The following is a 17,028-nucleotide window of genomic DNA, read 5'->3' as shown; positions in this document are numbered from 1 at the left end:
TAGATAGATAGATAGATAGATAGATAGATAGATAGATAGATAGATAGATAATACATAGATATATAGACATGGATGTTTATATATATATATATATAATTTTTTAAAACAAACGATGGTGTATCTTTTGTACCTAGTATCTAGGATGTCAGCCCATTGCCAATTAGCATACATTGACTACACATACACATTAAGAAGCTTGCATCACCACAGTTTTTGTTTAAAACTATAAGTGATTGTATAGTTCCCAGTAATATCAGAATAGTCCTTTATAAGGATGCCTGATGTAACTTGCAACATTCTAGATACTAGGAAATACCCATATATCCAGAATAGCCCTACTACCATCTCTACCTTGGACTTAAATAGAATTTGTTGTCATGCATGTTTTTTGCTTACTTTATTTTCTACTTTTGTTTTTAAATGATATATAAAATTGATTTGAAGTTTTCTTAAGGATGCTTCCTGTGGATACTTGTGAAGAGACAACTGTGAAGGAAGAAATTTTGCACAGAATGATAAAGGATTAAGAGGCTATAGTAAGAGAAAAGTGCAGTGAAGGAGGGAATGGGAAAAGAGGGAGAAAAGGAGAAACCAGACTGGCAGTAATAAAATCTCCCTAAGCAGAGTCCTATAATTAGTACAACACTTTAAGCTTTATTTCTAATACTGTTTTGTAACTGAGGTCTATAACAAACCATCAAAAGGCATACTAAATTATTTACTGATCTTTTTGGAAAAATAAAATAAAACCTCCTGGTTAAATAATGGGCAAACACTACAAGAAGCCAATAAATTTTAAATTTTCACTTAAAATTTAAATATGAATACTTTTTTATACATTCCTTTTTTTAACTCTTGAGGAAGAATGAAGTCTACATCCCCATTGTAGGTGTTGTTTAAAAGTGTCTTTCTGTTTTTGAAAAAGTAGAGAATCTTGGCATGGAGAATCACTTCTACCTGAACTTTTGTTTGGCCCAGAGCTACTGAAAGTTGTTATGGTGATACTACATGTTCACACATAAGCAATTAGCCATATCTTTGTTGTTGTTGCTGCTGCTGTTGCCTTGTATGAAAAAAAAAATTAAAAAATTAAAAAAAGCTAGTTCCAAAGCTGAGACTCAATCTCTGGTTAATTCTATCAGTTTGAAGTATTAAATCAAAATAAAGAATTAACATTTCTGAAACCAACATTTTTGTCAACAAATCACATGATGTTCTCTGGAGTGATTATGTTTACTTGAAAACCTTGTGTCTTCTTACCCTTCAGGCTTTTCCTTTACAAAAATCTCAGGTCATGGGACATAGATCATGACTAATCTAATGAGACTAAGGAACAGTAGACTTAAAGTGTAAAGCATTGCTTAGGGTCCTGACTCTGAAATGTGTTCTATGTAACCTAATCGTAACAATTAATCTCAATGAACTTTACTTCCATTCCCTATAAAGTTAATATCTTAGTCTAAACATTTCCAGGATTGAAAATTGGAAGAAATGGTATTGTTCATCATTTTTTTGTGAGCAAATAGAGTCCTTATATCTCTGCAAATCATCATCAGTGAAGAAAGAAGTCTCCGGATACTGACGTTCCTTTCAAACTATGAAGTTCAAAGGTTATTTGCTTGGAGAACATCATGCATTAAGACTTAAAAGTCTGTGTGTTTGAAGTAGCCAGTGACATAATGCAGAATTATTTTTACTTCACTGATCTCTGCTCTAACTCCTTAAGTCACTGCATATTTAGAAAGCACAGGCCAATTCTGAGAGCATGGAAGAAATATCCCTAGAATAATTATTTAGAAATAAATAATTTGATGGCAAATAAAAGTAATTCAGAACAACCCCAAAGTTATTGACCTGGCAAAAAGCATTAGAATAGGTTAACCCTGAAAAATGAAAATAAAAGTGTAAATTTAATGAACAGCAAATAAAAATAGGATTATTGTATTACACTATTTTAGAGGGTTGTGTAAAGTTCATTCTTTAAGATTTTACACAGATCACCTGATGGACTATGTCAATTTGGTAGACATAATTATAAACATAAACACAAAGCAATGGAAGTTAGAGGGAATATTCATGAACCCCTCTGCCAGTATTGAAAATTCTGCAAAGTCGGAAATATAGTATACAGTATGAGGACATCCCATACGAAGGACCACCCATAGAAATGTGAAAGGTGGCAGAGTGTTTCACTGAAAGATCTCTGGAAAACGGTTTCATAAATACTCTGGAAATACAAGGAAGGGCTTGCAAACTTGACATTGATTTACTCCCCTTATTGTTTTGTCCCTAGATTCAAGATAAGAGTGGTAGCTAAAAAAAAAAAAAAACGGAGAAACCATGGCATGCATTTACTCTGCAGTATTTTCAACTACAGTGCTTCAGAAACAATTTTCAGTATTTTTAAAGCATTTCTTAAATGATCTTTATGCAATGAATTTAACCACTGATAAGTTGAGAAATAAAAGCAAAATCAGACCTGTCCATTATTTATTCTAATTCACAATCTCTCTGTGGCTTTAGTTAAAAAATATAACAAAACAGTGGAACTATGACACTTCTAAAAGCTTTCAGACTCCAAAGCAAGAGCTCTTTAGTTGTAAACACAAATTTCAAGAATAAGAAAAAAATATGTCTTGGCATCATCATGTTTCATAAAACAAAATTTTATGGTAATGAAGTACTCTTCCTAAATTACCCTGTATTCCTTAACCCCCTCAAAATGAGTTCATAGTATAAGCAGATTTCACAGTGAGTAAAGAAACTCTTTAGGATATGACTAGACCATAATTGAACACCTTCCTGGCTTCTTCCTGAAGACCATCAGAAGTCCATGCTTAAAATTGCTGACGTTATTCAAAACTGTATTCCACCCTTCATGAGATCCAGACACTTTCTCATGTGGGATTATTTCCTATTTCAGGTATAAGTATGGCTAAAAATGGATCTTTTTAGTAAAAATGATAATAGGCAGAATTTTGTATAAACATAGTATTACAAAAAATTCCAGAATGATTTATAGAGCAGTAAATGTACTTAGGGGAATGAAACTATCCGCTATACATACACAAATATTTATTATATTAGCTGAGTAACTGTTATATTCTTGTTTCAAAGGTATGAAATAATGAATTTCAAGGAAATGGGAAAAGATTATTTTGATTACATCAATGTTGGAAGTTGGGACAATGGGGAATTAAAAATGGATGATGACGAAGTGTGGTCCAAGAAAAATAACATCATCAGATCGGTGTGCAGTGAACCATGTGAGAAAGGCCAAATAAAGGTAAAATAGAATCTACATTTCTTTACCTGTTTCAGATTTAGTGGTATTAATTCTCATTGGCTATTTCATTTTTAACTGGGGGGAGGGCACTTGTTTTGTTTTTTACATTGTAAGCTTATATTGGGAGACAATGAGTTTACTTTTTATTTTATTCTGATCAATTCCTTAGGAAGGTTAACATTAAACTCACAATAGTCTGAGTAGTTAATCTGAACTCATTGATCCAACTGAGGAGTCATGTTTAGTCTTGTCCACTCTTTCTCCATATGAATGCTTACAAAAATAAGATTATAAAAATAAAATGATCCCTGAGAATGAATAACTTAGAGCTGGAAAATATAGTTAAGAAATAGCTATTAAAAATCTCAATGTAATAGGTCATTAAGATCAATAGGACAAAACATATTGGTATTTTCTAACTGGAGGATTTGATATAAATGAGAAAACGTAATATAAGCAATATTATGAAAATGTAATAATTTCATTAAAGGTAAAAACAGAGGTGAGAGAGAAAAACAAGGATGGGGGAAGTTCAAGCCTCAGACTAAAGACTGGTTAAACTTTCAAAGAAAGATCCCTGGTGTATGGAAAACAGAAATAGAGAAGGTACAAAAGTAACAGATAGGGCATTGGAATGACACTGACTAATCCAGAGAATATAAGTGGTTGCTATAAGTAGCTACCATAAAAGAAAGCATTAACAGAAGAGGGGAGGACCAATTTATGGATAATTTGTAATGTTACACTAAATAAAAAACGTATATTTTATGACATGGAAATAGTGATACAGTATTGAATAAAATATTGACACATGTTGGATATCCACAGTGGATATTAGGAAGTAGAGTGAAAAAAGGTTAAACATGAAGGAAGAGTTAATATACAGGATTATTTCTGTGATGGCAATAAGAAGAATAATGAGGGCCAAAAATAAGAAGAGGTGACACTGGAGAAAAGTTGCAGATTACAACAAGTCAGTACTGGCTGCTGATTAAATATTGGGTCAGGGAAGAAAAAACAAAGTATGAGAAAATCAACTGGCACTCCAAGTACCAACGGAATAAATGAAAGAAAAATGAATGCCTGAGAGACAGTTCAACAAATGCTTAGCAGAGCACCTGACTGACTGGGTTCAATCCCCAGGATGCATATTCTGGAAGAACTAACTCTTCTAATTTCTGATGTCTGCATGAACTTCACAAACGTTAGCACTCAGAAAGAAAGAAAGAAAGAAAGAAAGAAAGAAAGAAAGAAAGAAAGAAAGAAAGAAAGAAAGAAAGAGAGAGGGGGGAAGGAGGGAGGAAGGGAGGGAGGGAGGAAGGAAGGAAGGAAGGAAGGAGAAAGATGGTTTCAGAGGAAAGTAGATGGATTAATTTCAAGATTTGTTGATTTTTTTATAACAAGCCAATGATAATTGGTCTAGAAAAGGTGAAAAAGTAATATCAAAAATTCAGATTTAGGAATAAACTAGTTAGAACTTAAATCAACAGTCTTTGAAAAGATTCAAAAATGGCCAACCTGAAAGTTAAATTAAAAAAAAAATATGGGAAGAATACAAAGCATTCAAAAATATTTTCCTTGAAAATATAAGAAAGGGAGAGGTTGAGAAAAGCCAATTCAGACAGGAAGACACCAGAGAGATACAGTCAGCCAGCATGGTGGTCTGCAAATAACAGGCCAGCGAGGACATGGAAAGAGGGACAAACATGCAAAGTGAGAGAATTTGCCTGTCCTCTTATTCTTCTGAAAGAGAAAGCAGTGAAATGGACAGAATGCAATGATGCAGAGTATGTGGGGAAGAGCAAATAAGAGACAATTTGCTACTCTGAGGACACTAGTTTTTTTTTTTTTTTTTTTTTCCGGAGCTGAGGACGAACCCAGGGCCTTGCGTTTGCTAAACAGCGCTCTACCACTGAGCTAAATCCCCAACCCCGTAAACTAGTTTTAAATTAAACATGGTCTGGCCAGGAAATCAAAGTCAGCTAAGAAGAAATAAAAACATAATTAAGAAAATAGGTAAAGTTAATTATTAAAGCATAATGTTCTGGGAGAGGAAAATGATACTAAAATAAAGCTCATCAAATAAGCCTTACCATTTCACGTATGCAGAATACTTGAAAAAATTTCATTAGATCTTTTCAATCAAAACTACTTTACTCAAACTTGCAACACTTTTGAGAGGTTAGTTGCAAGGGAAGTTGTATTGATATCAATATTAAGATCCTCAGACACAAGACTAAGAGAATTTGGAAAGCTAAAACTAAACAACAACAACAAAAAAGACCAAAAATAAGAATTATGTTAACACCTGGTAAATGGTTTAACAGCTTGTGGAATTTCTGAAATTATCTGTATGTCCTGTTTTGACATATGACACAATTGAAACTATGACCTGAAAGCTAAATTTGATCTACTGGCTATCTTTATAAATAAAATTTTATTGAAATATAATGGCACTTACATATGTGTCCTTGACATGTTTTCTGTAGGTACTCTAAGCTTTCTCAGCACAGTTTGGTAGGTTAGATATTACAAGTATACGCTCCAAATTTTAAGAATAGAGAATTTGATAGAAGTGTTTCTGAATGCTTGGTACATGACAAAAGAAACCTTCTTCATAGTGGCAAGTCACATGGTAATTAAAATTTTCATAATAAGGTCTTTGCGGATTTTTCTAGGGCATGAGCTATTTCTAATTTTTGAACGTTGCTTATAGATACATATGCAATTTAACAATTGTGGGATGCATCTGGCTTTTTTAATAATTTGTGACATTACAGTTTGAACATGCACTTACAAAATCCTTGAATAGCTGGATTTCTTGGCATGCTTTTCTACCATGTTGTATAGGATATAGTTATGATAGAGTTTGGTTCCCTCTCACCATAGTGTAAGTATTAGTTATATACTTACATTTGCCTAGTTCCTCATTTTTTAAATTATTTTCTGTGTTTCTGTGTAAATCTCACTTTCACTCTACTCAGTGTAATTTGACATTATTTTGTTAATATGATTCAAAGTTTTCATTGACCACCTCCATTAATAGTAGCCTCCCACGGCACTGTCTAGAGGCTGATGAACGTGGTTTCAGTGGAGGTTTGGCATCTTTTCAATGGCAATGAAAGCATCTTTACCATCAGTCCGTTCACAGTAGGAGCTGTGGAAAATCATACTGCCACTTGCAATGAGTAAGGGATGTGAATCCTAAAGGATCATGTGAAAAAGTTAAACCAAATTGGTTTGGAGTGATCGAAGAAAATAAATCACGGGTGTCGTGATTCAAAGAGACTGTTAAATGGGAATTATTCTTGGAAAAGTGAATTCTTTTAGATTGGCAAAATATTGACATTCATAACAAATGGGAAATGAGCCAGGGACTGTCAGAATATTTCAAAGGTGAAAAACTTAGTATCTTGAATTTGCAATTTCTTGTAAAGGTCTGGAAAGAGCATCTCAGTATTTTTAAATCAGCCTACTTAAATTACAGAATCTAACAACTGTCTAAGAGTAGTTCAGATTACCCTAAAAATAAAATTCTCCCTTCCTAGGTATATTTATATAGTTTTATTAATAAAAAGAGGTGAAGATTTAGAGCTTTACATTTTATCAATCACTGATATTTATACCAAGAAAACATTAATCAGAATATTAAATATTCCCCTTAGGTGATCCGGAAGGGAGAAGTCAGCTGTTGTTGGACCTGCACACCTTGTAAAGAGAATGAGTATGTGTTTGATGAGTACACCTGCAAGGCATGCCAACTGGGCTCCTGGCCCACTGACGACCTGACAGGTATGTATAACACAGTGTCACTACAGTCTCTGAAATTGACTGAAAAATGATGAGGCCATGGCAAGGAAAGGGTCCCTCCATGCATTTCCACGTAGTTGTGCTCGAGGGACAAAGAATTTCTTTGGGAACAGAAGCTTTCTAAAGCCAGAAGTTCTGCCTCATTTCTATCCTCATCTCCAAACAGAGTTCTTGGCTGTTTATTGGGCATGCTGAGACCATCTTATATGAGTTCCTAGGTAGAACAGGAACTTCCTGTAACGGGCTGATGTTCAAATTCAAGAAGAAACAGATGAAAAAGATAGATTTTTTTTAATTAAATTCTTTTTTTTTCTTTTTTTTTTTTTTTAGTTATTTAGTTTTTTCCTTTTGGAACCTCAAGCTACCATTTTTTTTAGATATTTTATTTATTTACATTTCAAATGTTATCCTTCTTCCCGGTTTCCTCTTCGAAAAACCACTGTCCCATACCCCCTCCCCCTGCTTCTATGAGGATGGTCCCCCCACCCATCCACCCACTCCCACCTGACTGCCCTGGCATTCCCCTACACTGGTGCATGGAGCCTTCATAGCACCAAGGACCTCTCCTCCGACTGATAACAGATAAAGCCAACCTTTGTTACGTATGTGTACCCTTTGGTTGGTGGTTTAGCACCTGGGAGCTCTTGAGGGGTGCGGGGGGAGGGGTACTAGTTGGTTGACATTTTCTTCCTACGAGGTTGCAAACACCTGCAGTTCCGTTAGTCCTTTCCCCAACTCTTCCATTGTGGTTCCCATGCTCAGTCCAATGTTCAGCTGCAAGCATCTGCCTCTCTATTTGTCAGACTCTGGCAGAGCCTCTCAGGAGACAGATATAACAGGCTCCTGTCAGAGAGCACTTCTTGGCATCCGCAATAGTGTCTGGGTTTGGTGTCTGGATATGGAATGGATCCCCAAGGTGGGTAATCTCTGGATAGTCATTTCTTCAGTCTCTTCTCCATACTTTGCCCTTGTTTTCCCTTTAAACAAAAGCAATTCCAAGTTAAAAATTTGGAGATGAGTGTGTGGTCCCATCCCTCAACCAAGGACCTTGCCTAAGCTCTGGATATGGTTTCTACAGGTTCTCACTCCACTTTGTTGGGCATTTCGTCTAATCTCACCCCCTTTGGGTCCTGGGAACCTCTTACTTTCCTAGTATAGATTTTCTGGTGGCTACCCCCAGTTCCCCATCCACCATTTGCTACACACCTCAGTTCAGTTTTCTGACTCTCCGCATACCAGACCTGTCTCCTCTCTGACCTGATCCTTTCCCCATTTTTCCCTCCTATTTTCTTCCTCCCAAGTCCCTCCCACCCTCTACCTTGAGTACTTTGTTTCCGCTTCTAAGAAGGAATGAAACATCCACACTTAGGTCTTCCTTCTTCTTGAGCTTCATATGTCTGTGAGTTGTATCATGGGTATTCAGAAATTTTTTTGTCTCATATCCACTCATCAGTGAGTTCATACCATATGCGTTCTTTTGTGACAGGGTGACCTCACTCGGGATCACATTTTCTAGTTTATAGAAACAAAAACCTTATATGAATAGGAGACATGAAAGTAGAAACACCATTTTCTAGGGGAACAGACAGGACTAATAGGAAAGGGAGGAGAAAGAAAGGAAATGTATTGGGTAGAGGTGGAATACAATCAAAGTACATTATATATTGGCTTGAAATGATCGTCTGTATCCTTGTATATACAAAATAAGGAGAAAACCAGCCACTCCTGGAAGAGGACCCACAGGAGATATGTCTAGCATTTCTAGTATTAAGATGGATTTTAGCACAGGACTTCTAGAAGATAGATCATAAGATTATCATGGTTAAAGCCCCTACCTCATGGGATAAGTGATTATCCAGGGCCATTGTAGTAGCTTACAAAAAAGCCATAATCATAAAATTCCTGTGATCTGGAGGCTTTTGAGGCTTGCTCACATTAAGACTCTTTATTGGTGAGTGGTATTTATACAGAAGGTTTCTCTTTCTTAAAAAGAACTGATTTGCTAAAACATCCAAGTGCCTAATGGTAGCACCAAGTCTTGTTTTGATCATTAGACCAGCTTTCTGATGTTCTCAGGCATTCCAGAGATGACTCAGAAATGAGACTTGGCCAAAATAAAATATTTTATTAGGTGTGCAATGTAGGCAAAAATTAAAATGCCCACAAGAAAAAAATTATAATTAGTTTTCTGTGAGTTTTGGTTGGTACAGTATTGATGATTTTTTAACAGTTCATTTTTTTTTTTTTTTTTTCATTCTCATTTTTTTTTTTTTATTAACTTGAGTATTTCTTATATACATTTGAATGTTATTCCCTTTCCTGGTTTCGGGCAAACATCCCCTCCCCCTCCCCTTCCTTATGGGTGTTCCTCCACCCCTCCCCCATTGCTGCCCTCTCCCCAACAGTCTAGTTCACTAGGGGTTCAGTCTTAGCAGGACCCAGGGCTTCCCCTTCCACTGGTGCTCTTACTAGGATATTCATTGCTACCTATGAGGTCAGAGTCCAGGGTCAGTCCATGTATAGTCTTTGGGTAGTGGCTTAGTCCCTGGAAACTCTGGTTGGTTGGCATTGCTGTACATATGGGGTCTCGAGCTCCTTCAAGCTCTTCCAGTTCTTTCTCTGATTGTTCAACAGGGGTCCTGTTCTCAGTTCAGTGGTTTCCTGCTGGCATACTCCTCTGTATTTGCTGTATTCTGGCTGTGTCTCTCATGAGCGATCTGCATTCACATTTTGATCATCCGTCTTGAGTTTAATTTGTTCTAGGCATCTAGGGTAATTCAAGCATTTGGGCTAATAGCCACTTATCAATGAGTACATACCATGTATGTCTTTCTGTGATTGGGTTAGCTCACTCAGGATGATAGTTTCCAGTTCCAACCATTTGCCTACGAATTTCACAAAGTCATTGTTTTTGATAGCTGAGTAATATTCCATTGTGTAGATGTACCACATTTTCTGTATCCATTCCTCTGTTGAAGGGCATCTGGGTTCTTTCCAGCTTCTGGCTATTATAAATAAGGCTGCGATGAACATAGTGGAGCACGTGTCTTTTTTATATGTTGGGGCATCTTTTGGGTATATGCCCAGGAGAGGTATAGCTGGATCCTCAGGCAGTTCAATGTCCAATTTTCTGAGGAACCTCCAGACTGATTTCCAGAATGGTTGCAGCAGTCTGCAACCCCACCAACAATGGAGGAGTGTTCCCCTTTCTCCACATCCTCGCCAGCATTTGCTGTCACCTGAGTTTTTGATCTTAGCCATTCTCACTGGTGTGAGGTGAAATCTCAGGGTTGTTTTGATTTGCATTTCCCTTATGACTAACGATATTGAACATTTCTTTAGGTGTTTCTCAGCCATTCGGCATTCCTCAGCTGTGAATTCTCTGTTTAGCTCTGAACCCCATTTTTTAATAGGGTTATTTGCCTACCTGCTGTCTAACTTCTTCAGTTCTTTGTATATTTTGGATATAAGCCCTCTATCTGTTGTAGGATTGGTAAAGATCTTTTCCCAATCTGTTGGTTGCCGTTTTGTCCTAACCACAGTGTCCTTTGCCTTACAGAAGCTTTGCAGTTTTATGAGATCCCATTTGTCGATTCTTGATCTTAGAGCATAAGCCATGGGTGTTTTGTTCAGGAAATTTTTCCAGTGCCCATGTGTTCCAAATGCTTCCCTAGTTTTCTTCTATTAGTTTGAGTGTATCTGGTTTGATGTGGAGGTCCTTGATCCACTTGGACTTAAGCTTTGTACAGGGTGATAAGCATGGATCGATCTGCATTCTTCTACATGTTGACCTCCAGTTGAACCAGCACCATTTGCTGAAAATGCTATCTTTTTTTCCATTGGATGGTTTTGGCTCCTTTGTCAAAAAAAATCAAGTGCCCATAGGTGTGTGGGTTCATTTCTGGGTCTTCAATTCTGTTCCATTGGTCTATCTGTCTGTCTCTGTACCAATACCATGCAGTTTTTATCACTATTGCTCTGTAATACTGCTTGAGATCTGGGATAGTGATTCCCCCTGAAGTCCTTTTATTGTTGAGGATAGTTTTAGCTATCCTGGGTTTTTTGTTATTCCAGATGAATTTGCAAATTGTTCTGTCTAACTCTTTGAAGAATTGGATTGGTATTTTGATGGGGATTGCATTGAATCTGTAGATCGCTTTTGGTAGAATGGCCATTTTACTATATTAATCCTGCCAATCCATGAGCATGGGAGATCTTTCCATCTTCTGAGATCTTCTTCAATTTCTTTCTTCAGAGTCTTGAAGTTCTTATTGTACAGATCTTTTCCCTTGCTTGGTTAAAGTTACCCCGAGGTACTTTATATTATTTGGATCTATTATGAAGGGTGTCATTTCCCTAATTTCTTTCTCTGCCTGTTTCTCTTTTGTGTAGAGGAAGGCTACTGATTTATTTGAGTTAATTTTATACCCAGCCACTTTGCTGAAGTTGTTTATCAGCTTTAGTAGTTCTCTGGTGGAATTTTTGGGATCACTTAAATATACTATCATATCATCTGCAAATAGTGATATTTTGACTTCTTCTTTTCCGATCTGTATCCCCTTGACCTCCTTTTGTTGTCTGATTGCTCTGGCTAGAACTTCAAGAACTATATTGAATAAGTAGGGAGAGAGAGGGCAGCCTTGTCTAGTCCCTGAGTTTAGTGGGGTTGCTTCAATTTTCGCTCCATTTAGTTTGAAGTTGGCTACTAGTTTTTGCTGTATATTGCTTTAGGTATGGGCCTTGAATTCCTATTCTTTCTAGGACTTTTATCATGAAGGGGTGTTGAATTTTGTCAAATGCTTTCTCAGCATCTAATGAGATGATCATGTGGTTTTGTTCTTTCAGTTTGTTTATATAATGGATCACGTTGATGGTTTTCCGTATATTGAACCATCCCTGCATGCCTGGGATGAAGCCTACTTGATCATGGTGGATGATTGTTTTGATGTGCTCTTGGATTCGGTTTGCCAGAATTTTATTGAGTATTTTTGCATCGATATTCATAAGGGAAATTGGTCTGAAGTTCTCTTTCTTTGTTGGGTCTTTGTGTGGTTTAGGTATAAGAGTAATTGTGGCTTCATAGAAGGAATTCGGTAGTGCTCCATCTGTTTCAATTTTGTGGAATAGTTTGGATAATATTGGTACGAGGTCTTCTATGAAGGTCTGATAGAATTCTGCACTAAACCCGTCTGGACCTGGGCTCTTTTTGGTTGGGAGACCTTTAATGACTTCTTCTATTTCCTTAGGAGTTATGGGGTTGTTTAACTGGTTTATCTGTTCCTGATTTAACTTCGGTACCTGGTATCTGTCTAGGAAATTGTCCATTTCCTGCAGATTGTCAAGTTTTGTTGAATATAGGCTTTTATAGTAAGATCTGATGATTTTTTGAATTTCCTCTGAATCTGTAGTTATGTCTCCCTTTTCATTTCTGATTTTGTTAATTTGGACACACTCTCTGTGTCCTCTCGTTAGTCTGGCCAAGGGTTTATCTATCTTGTTGATTTTCTCAAAGAACCAACTTTTGGTTCTGTTGATTCTTTCTATGGTCCTTTTTGTTTCTACTTGGTTGATTTCGGCTCTGAGTTTGATTATTTCCTGCCTTCTACTCCTCCTGGGTGTATTTGCTTCTTTTTGTTCTAGAGCTTTTAGGTGTGCTGTCAAGCTGCTGACATATGCTCTTTCCTGTTTCCTTCTGCAGGCACTCAGCGCTATGAGTTTTTCTCTTAGCACAGCTTTCATTGTGTCCCATAAGTTTGGGTATGTTGTATCTTCATTTTCATTAAATTCTAAAAAGTCTTTAATTTCTTTCTTTATTTCTTCCTTGACCAGGTTATCATTGAGTAGAGCATTGTTCAATTTCCACGTATATGTGGGCATTCTTCCCTTATTGTTAATGAAGACCAGTTTTAGGCCGTGGTGGTCCGATAGCACGCATGGGATTATTTCTATCTTTCTGTACCTGTTGAGGCCCGTTTTTTGACCAATTATATGGTCAATTTTGGAGAAAGTACCATGAGGAGCTGAGAAGAACGTATATCCTTTTGCTTTAGGGTAGAACGTTCTATAAATATCCGTTAAGTCCATTTGGCTCATGAGTTCTCTTAGTCTGTCTACGTCTCTGTTTAATTTCTGTTTCCATGATCTGTCCATTGATGAGAGTGGGGTGTTGAAATCTCCTACTATTATTGTGTGAGGTGCAATGTGTGTTTTGAGCTTTAGTAAGGTTTCTTTTACGTATGTAGGTGCCCTTGTATTTGGGGCATAGATATTTAGGATTGAGAGTTCATCTTGGTGGATTTTTCCTTTGATGAATATGAAGTGTCCTTCCTTATCTTTTTTGATGACTTTTAGTTGAAAATTGATTTTATCTGATATTAGAATGGCTACTCCAGCTTGCTTCTTCCGACCATTTGCTTGGAAAGTCGTTTTCCAGCCTTTCACTCTGAGGTAGTGTCTGTCTTTGTCTCTGAGGTGTGTTTCCTGTAGGCAGCAGAATGCAGGGTCCTCGTTGCGTATCCAGTTTGTTAATCTATGTCTTTTTATTGGGGAGTTGAGGCCATTGATGTTGAGAGATATTAAGGAATAGTGATTATTGCTTCCGGTTGTATTCATATTTGGATGTGAGGTTATGTTTGTTTGCTTTTTTTCTCTTTGTTTTGTTGCCAAGACGATTAGTTTCTTGCTTCTTCTAGGGTATAGCTTGCCTCCTTATGTTGGGCTTTACCATTTATTATCCTTTGTAGTGCTGGATTTGTAGAAAGATATTGTGTAAATTTGGTTTTGTCATGGAATATCTTGGTTTCTCCATCTATGTTGATTGAGAGTTTTGCAGGATACAGTAACCTGGGCTGGCATTTGTGTTCTCTTAGGGTCTGTATGACATCAGTCCAGGATCTTCTGGCCTTCATAGTTTCTGAAAAGTCTGGTGTGATTCTGATAGGTCTGCCTTTATATGTTACTTGACCTTTTTCCTTACTGCTTTTAATATTCTTTCTTTATTTTGTGCGTTTGGTGTTTTGACTATTATGTGACGGAGGTGTTTTTTCTGGTCCAATCTATTTGGAGTTCTGTAGGCTTTTGTATGCCTATGGGTATCTTTTTTTAGGTTAGGGAAGTTTTCTTCTATGATTTTGTTGAAGATATTTACTGGTCCTTTGAGCTGGGAGTCTTCACTCTTCTATACCTATTATCCTTAGGTTTGATCTTCTCATTGAGTCCTGGATTTCCTGTATGTTTTGGACCAGTAGCTTTTTTTCCGCTTTTACATTATCTTTGACAGTTGAGTCAATGATTTCTATGGAATCTTCTGCTCCTGAGATTCTCTCTTCCATCTCTTGTATTCTGTTGGTGAAGCTTGTATCTACAGCTCCTTGTCTCTTCTTTTTGGTTTTTTATATCCAGGGTTGTTTCCATGTGTTCTTTCTTGATTGCTTCTATTTCCATTTTTAATTCCTTCAACTGTTTGATTGTGTTTTCCTGGAATTCTTTCAGGATTTTTGTGACTCCTCTCTATGGGCTTCTACTTGTTTATTTATGTTTTCCTGGAATTCTTTTAGGGATTTTTGTGTCTCCTCTCTATGGGCTTCTACTTGTTTATTTATATTTTCCTGGAATTCTTTTAGGAATTTTTGCGATTCCTCTCTGTAGGCTTCTACTTGTTTATTTATGTTTTCCTGTGTTTCTCTAAGGGAGTTCTTCATGTCTTTCTTGAAGTCCTCCAACATCATGATCAAATATGATTTTGAAACTAGATCTTGCTTTTCTGGTGTGTTTGGATATTCCGTGTTTGCTTTGGTGGGAGAATTGGGCTCCGATGATGCCATGTAGTCTTGGTTTCTGTTGCTTGGGTTCCTGCGCTTGCCTCTCGCCATCAGATTATCTCTAGTGTTACTTTGTTCTGCTATTTCTGACAGTGGCTAGACTGTCTTATAAGCCTGTGTTTCAGGAGTGCTGTAGACCTGTTTTCCTGTTTTCTTTCAGCCAGTTATGGGGACAGAGTGTTCTGCTTTTCGGGCAGCGTTTTTCTTCTCTACAGGTCTTCAGCTGTTCCTGTGAGCCTGTGTCTTGAGTTCACCAGGCAAGTCGTTTGTACCAGAAAAGTTTGTCTTACCTGTGGTCCCCAGGCTCAAGTTTGCTAGTGGGGTGTTGCCTATGAGCTCTCCACGGCCTCAGTAGCCAGGAAGATCTGCGCTGACCCTTCCGGGAGGTTCCGTGCACCAGGGTTCCAGATAGCTTTTTTGTTTTCCTCTGGGGTCAGTACTGTGTGCAGCGTGCAGTCTCTTCTGGTTTCCCAGGCGTGTCCGCCTCTCTGAAGGTTTAGCTCTCCCTCCCACGGGATTTGGGTGCAGAGAACTGTTTATCCGGTCGGTCCCTTCAGGTGCGGTGTCTCAGACGCAGTGGATCTGCTGCTCCTGGGCCCTCCTCTACGGGTACCCAGAGGCCGTATACAGTTTCCTCCTGGGCCAGGGATGGGGCAGGGGTGGGCAGCGTTAGTGGTCTCCTCCCTGCTGCTGCCTCAGGAGTGCCTGGGCCCAGGGGCCAGAACTCCCCTCCGGGGGCCTGGGAGCAGAGCTGTTGAAGGCAGGGGATCCTCCGCTGGTCCGGGAGTCTGCCAGTTCATTTTTTCTAATTTCAAATTATATTATTATTGAATTTTAAATCTCTTATATGTTCAACAATATTTCAGGGTCAAGTACCTTGTCAGTGATTGCAGTGGTCCCTTTGTATATGTGGAAATTGACTTCAGGTCCCCATATAAATGATAAATGCCAGAAGCTTGTAATAAATCTATTAAATACCTTAAATAAAATGGAATGATATCTAGATATCAGCTTCTTATAGCACCTTATAGTTATTAAACTAACTGTATTTGTTTTATAAATCTAAATTCAATATAAGCAGTTATATAATTTTGTCATAGTAAGATGTTAAAGGAATATTGGCAAAAATAAAATCAATTTTTTAAATACATATTTTTATTTTGAATTTTCTCATTTTCCTGCAATTGTTTGAATCCCTGAGTGGAGTATCAATGGATACAGTCAATGCAATATTTCTAACGTCAGTTTTTGTCTTTCATGTTCTATTACAATGCTATGGAAAGTGAACATGGTATATTATTTCATTATGATAATAGATACATATTTCATTATTACCATTTTCATTACACTATTGTATGAGTGATATAGAAAGTGAATGGAAAAATAACAAGGTTCTCACATTTGGTGTCAGTAGCATATTCTTCTATATACCTTGAAATGTGGGGGAAAAGCTATATCACATACACACACAAACGCATGTCAAATTGTGTAAACTAAGCAAAAGAAGAGGAGATGAAATGAAAATATTAGAGAAACAATAAAGAATATATAGCATTAAGTTGTCACAAAAGATTTCTGTAAAGAAATAACTTATGTGATAAAAATCGCTAGCAAGTGACAGGGGAATGACAATTCTGACAAGAAGACAGCATATATAGGAAAGAAATATATTATCAGATTTCAGAAAGTTGTCAGGGCAAGATCTGATCCCCACTGGAAGAATGTGCTCAGGACTGAGTTTTGAAGTGTCAGGAGAATGAGCACTGAAGGTATTTTATAGGTTGCAGCAGTATGATTAATGCTATGTTATTAAATAACATTCTTGTCTCTGTGAGATAAAATAATTTGGGGAGATATGAAAGGTAAAAATCAAGTGGACAGGTCATGCTGTAGCAGATAAGCTTTCTTGCTCTCTTGAACTAAACGATGCATTGAAATATCTGAGCTATGATTAGTTATTATATCTACAATAAACACAGAAAAACTCGATGTACACTGTACTAAGGAAAACTATCAAATTTTCTACCCCAAACACTAGAGGAATAAATGCATTTCTTCATATATATCAAGATTTTAGTGTTGGATAAGAACAATTTAAGATGGTTTTATTTA

At 37.1% G+C, this 17,028-nt stretch overlaps 1 protein-coding gene across 2 annotated transcripts in view; it reads left to right on the top strand.

The window, feature by feature from the left end:
* The window catches only part of Grm5 (glutamate metabotropic receptor 5), a 532,992-nt gene that overhangs the window by 418,953 nt on the left and 97,011 nt on the right, over nucleotides 1-17,028 (top strand). For both annotated transcript variants that reach the window (XM_032893267.1, XM_032893268.1), the window contains exons 6-7: nucleotides 3,118-3,286; nucleotides 6,952-7,078. In XM_032893267.1, coding sequence (XP_032749158.1) covers nucleotides 3,118-3,286; nucleotides 6,952-7,078 — 296 coding nt within the window. The remainder of the gene's footprint in view (nucleotides 1-3,117; nucleotides 3,287-6,951; nucleotides 7,079-17,028) is intronic.

Source organism: Rattus rattus, chromosome 2 (genome assembly GCF_011064425.1).
Source record: "Rattus rattus isolate New Zealand chromosome 2, Rrattus_CSIRO_v1, whole genome shotgun sequence".
Classification (NCBI taxonomy): Eukaryota; Metazoa; Chordata; class Mammalia; order Rodentia; family Muridae; genus Rattus; species Rattus rattus.
Note: the sequence above shows the minus strand (reverse complement) of the source record. Positions and strands in the feature narration are given on the sequence as shown.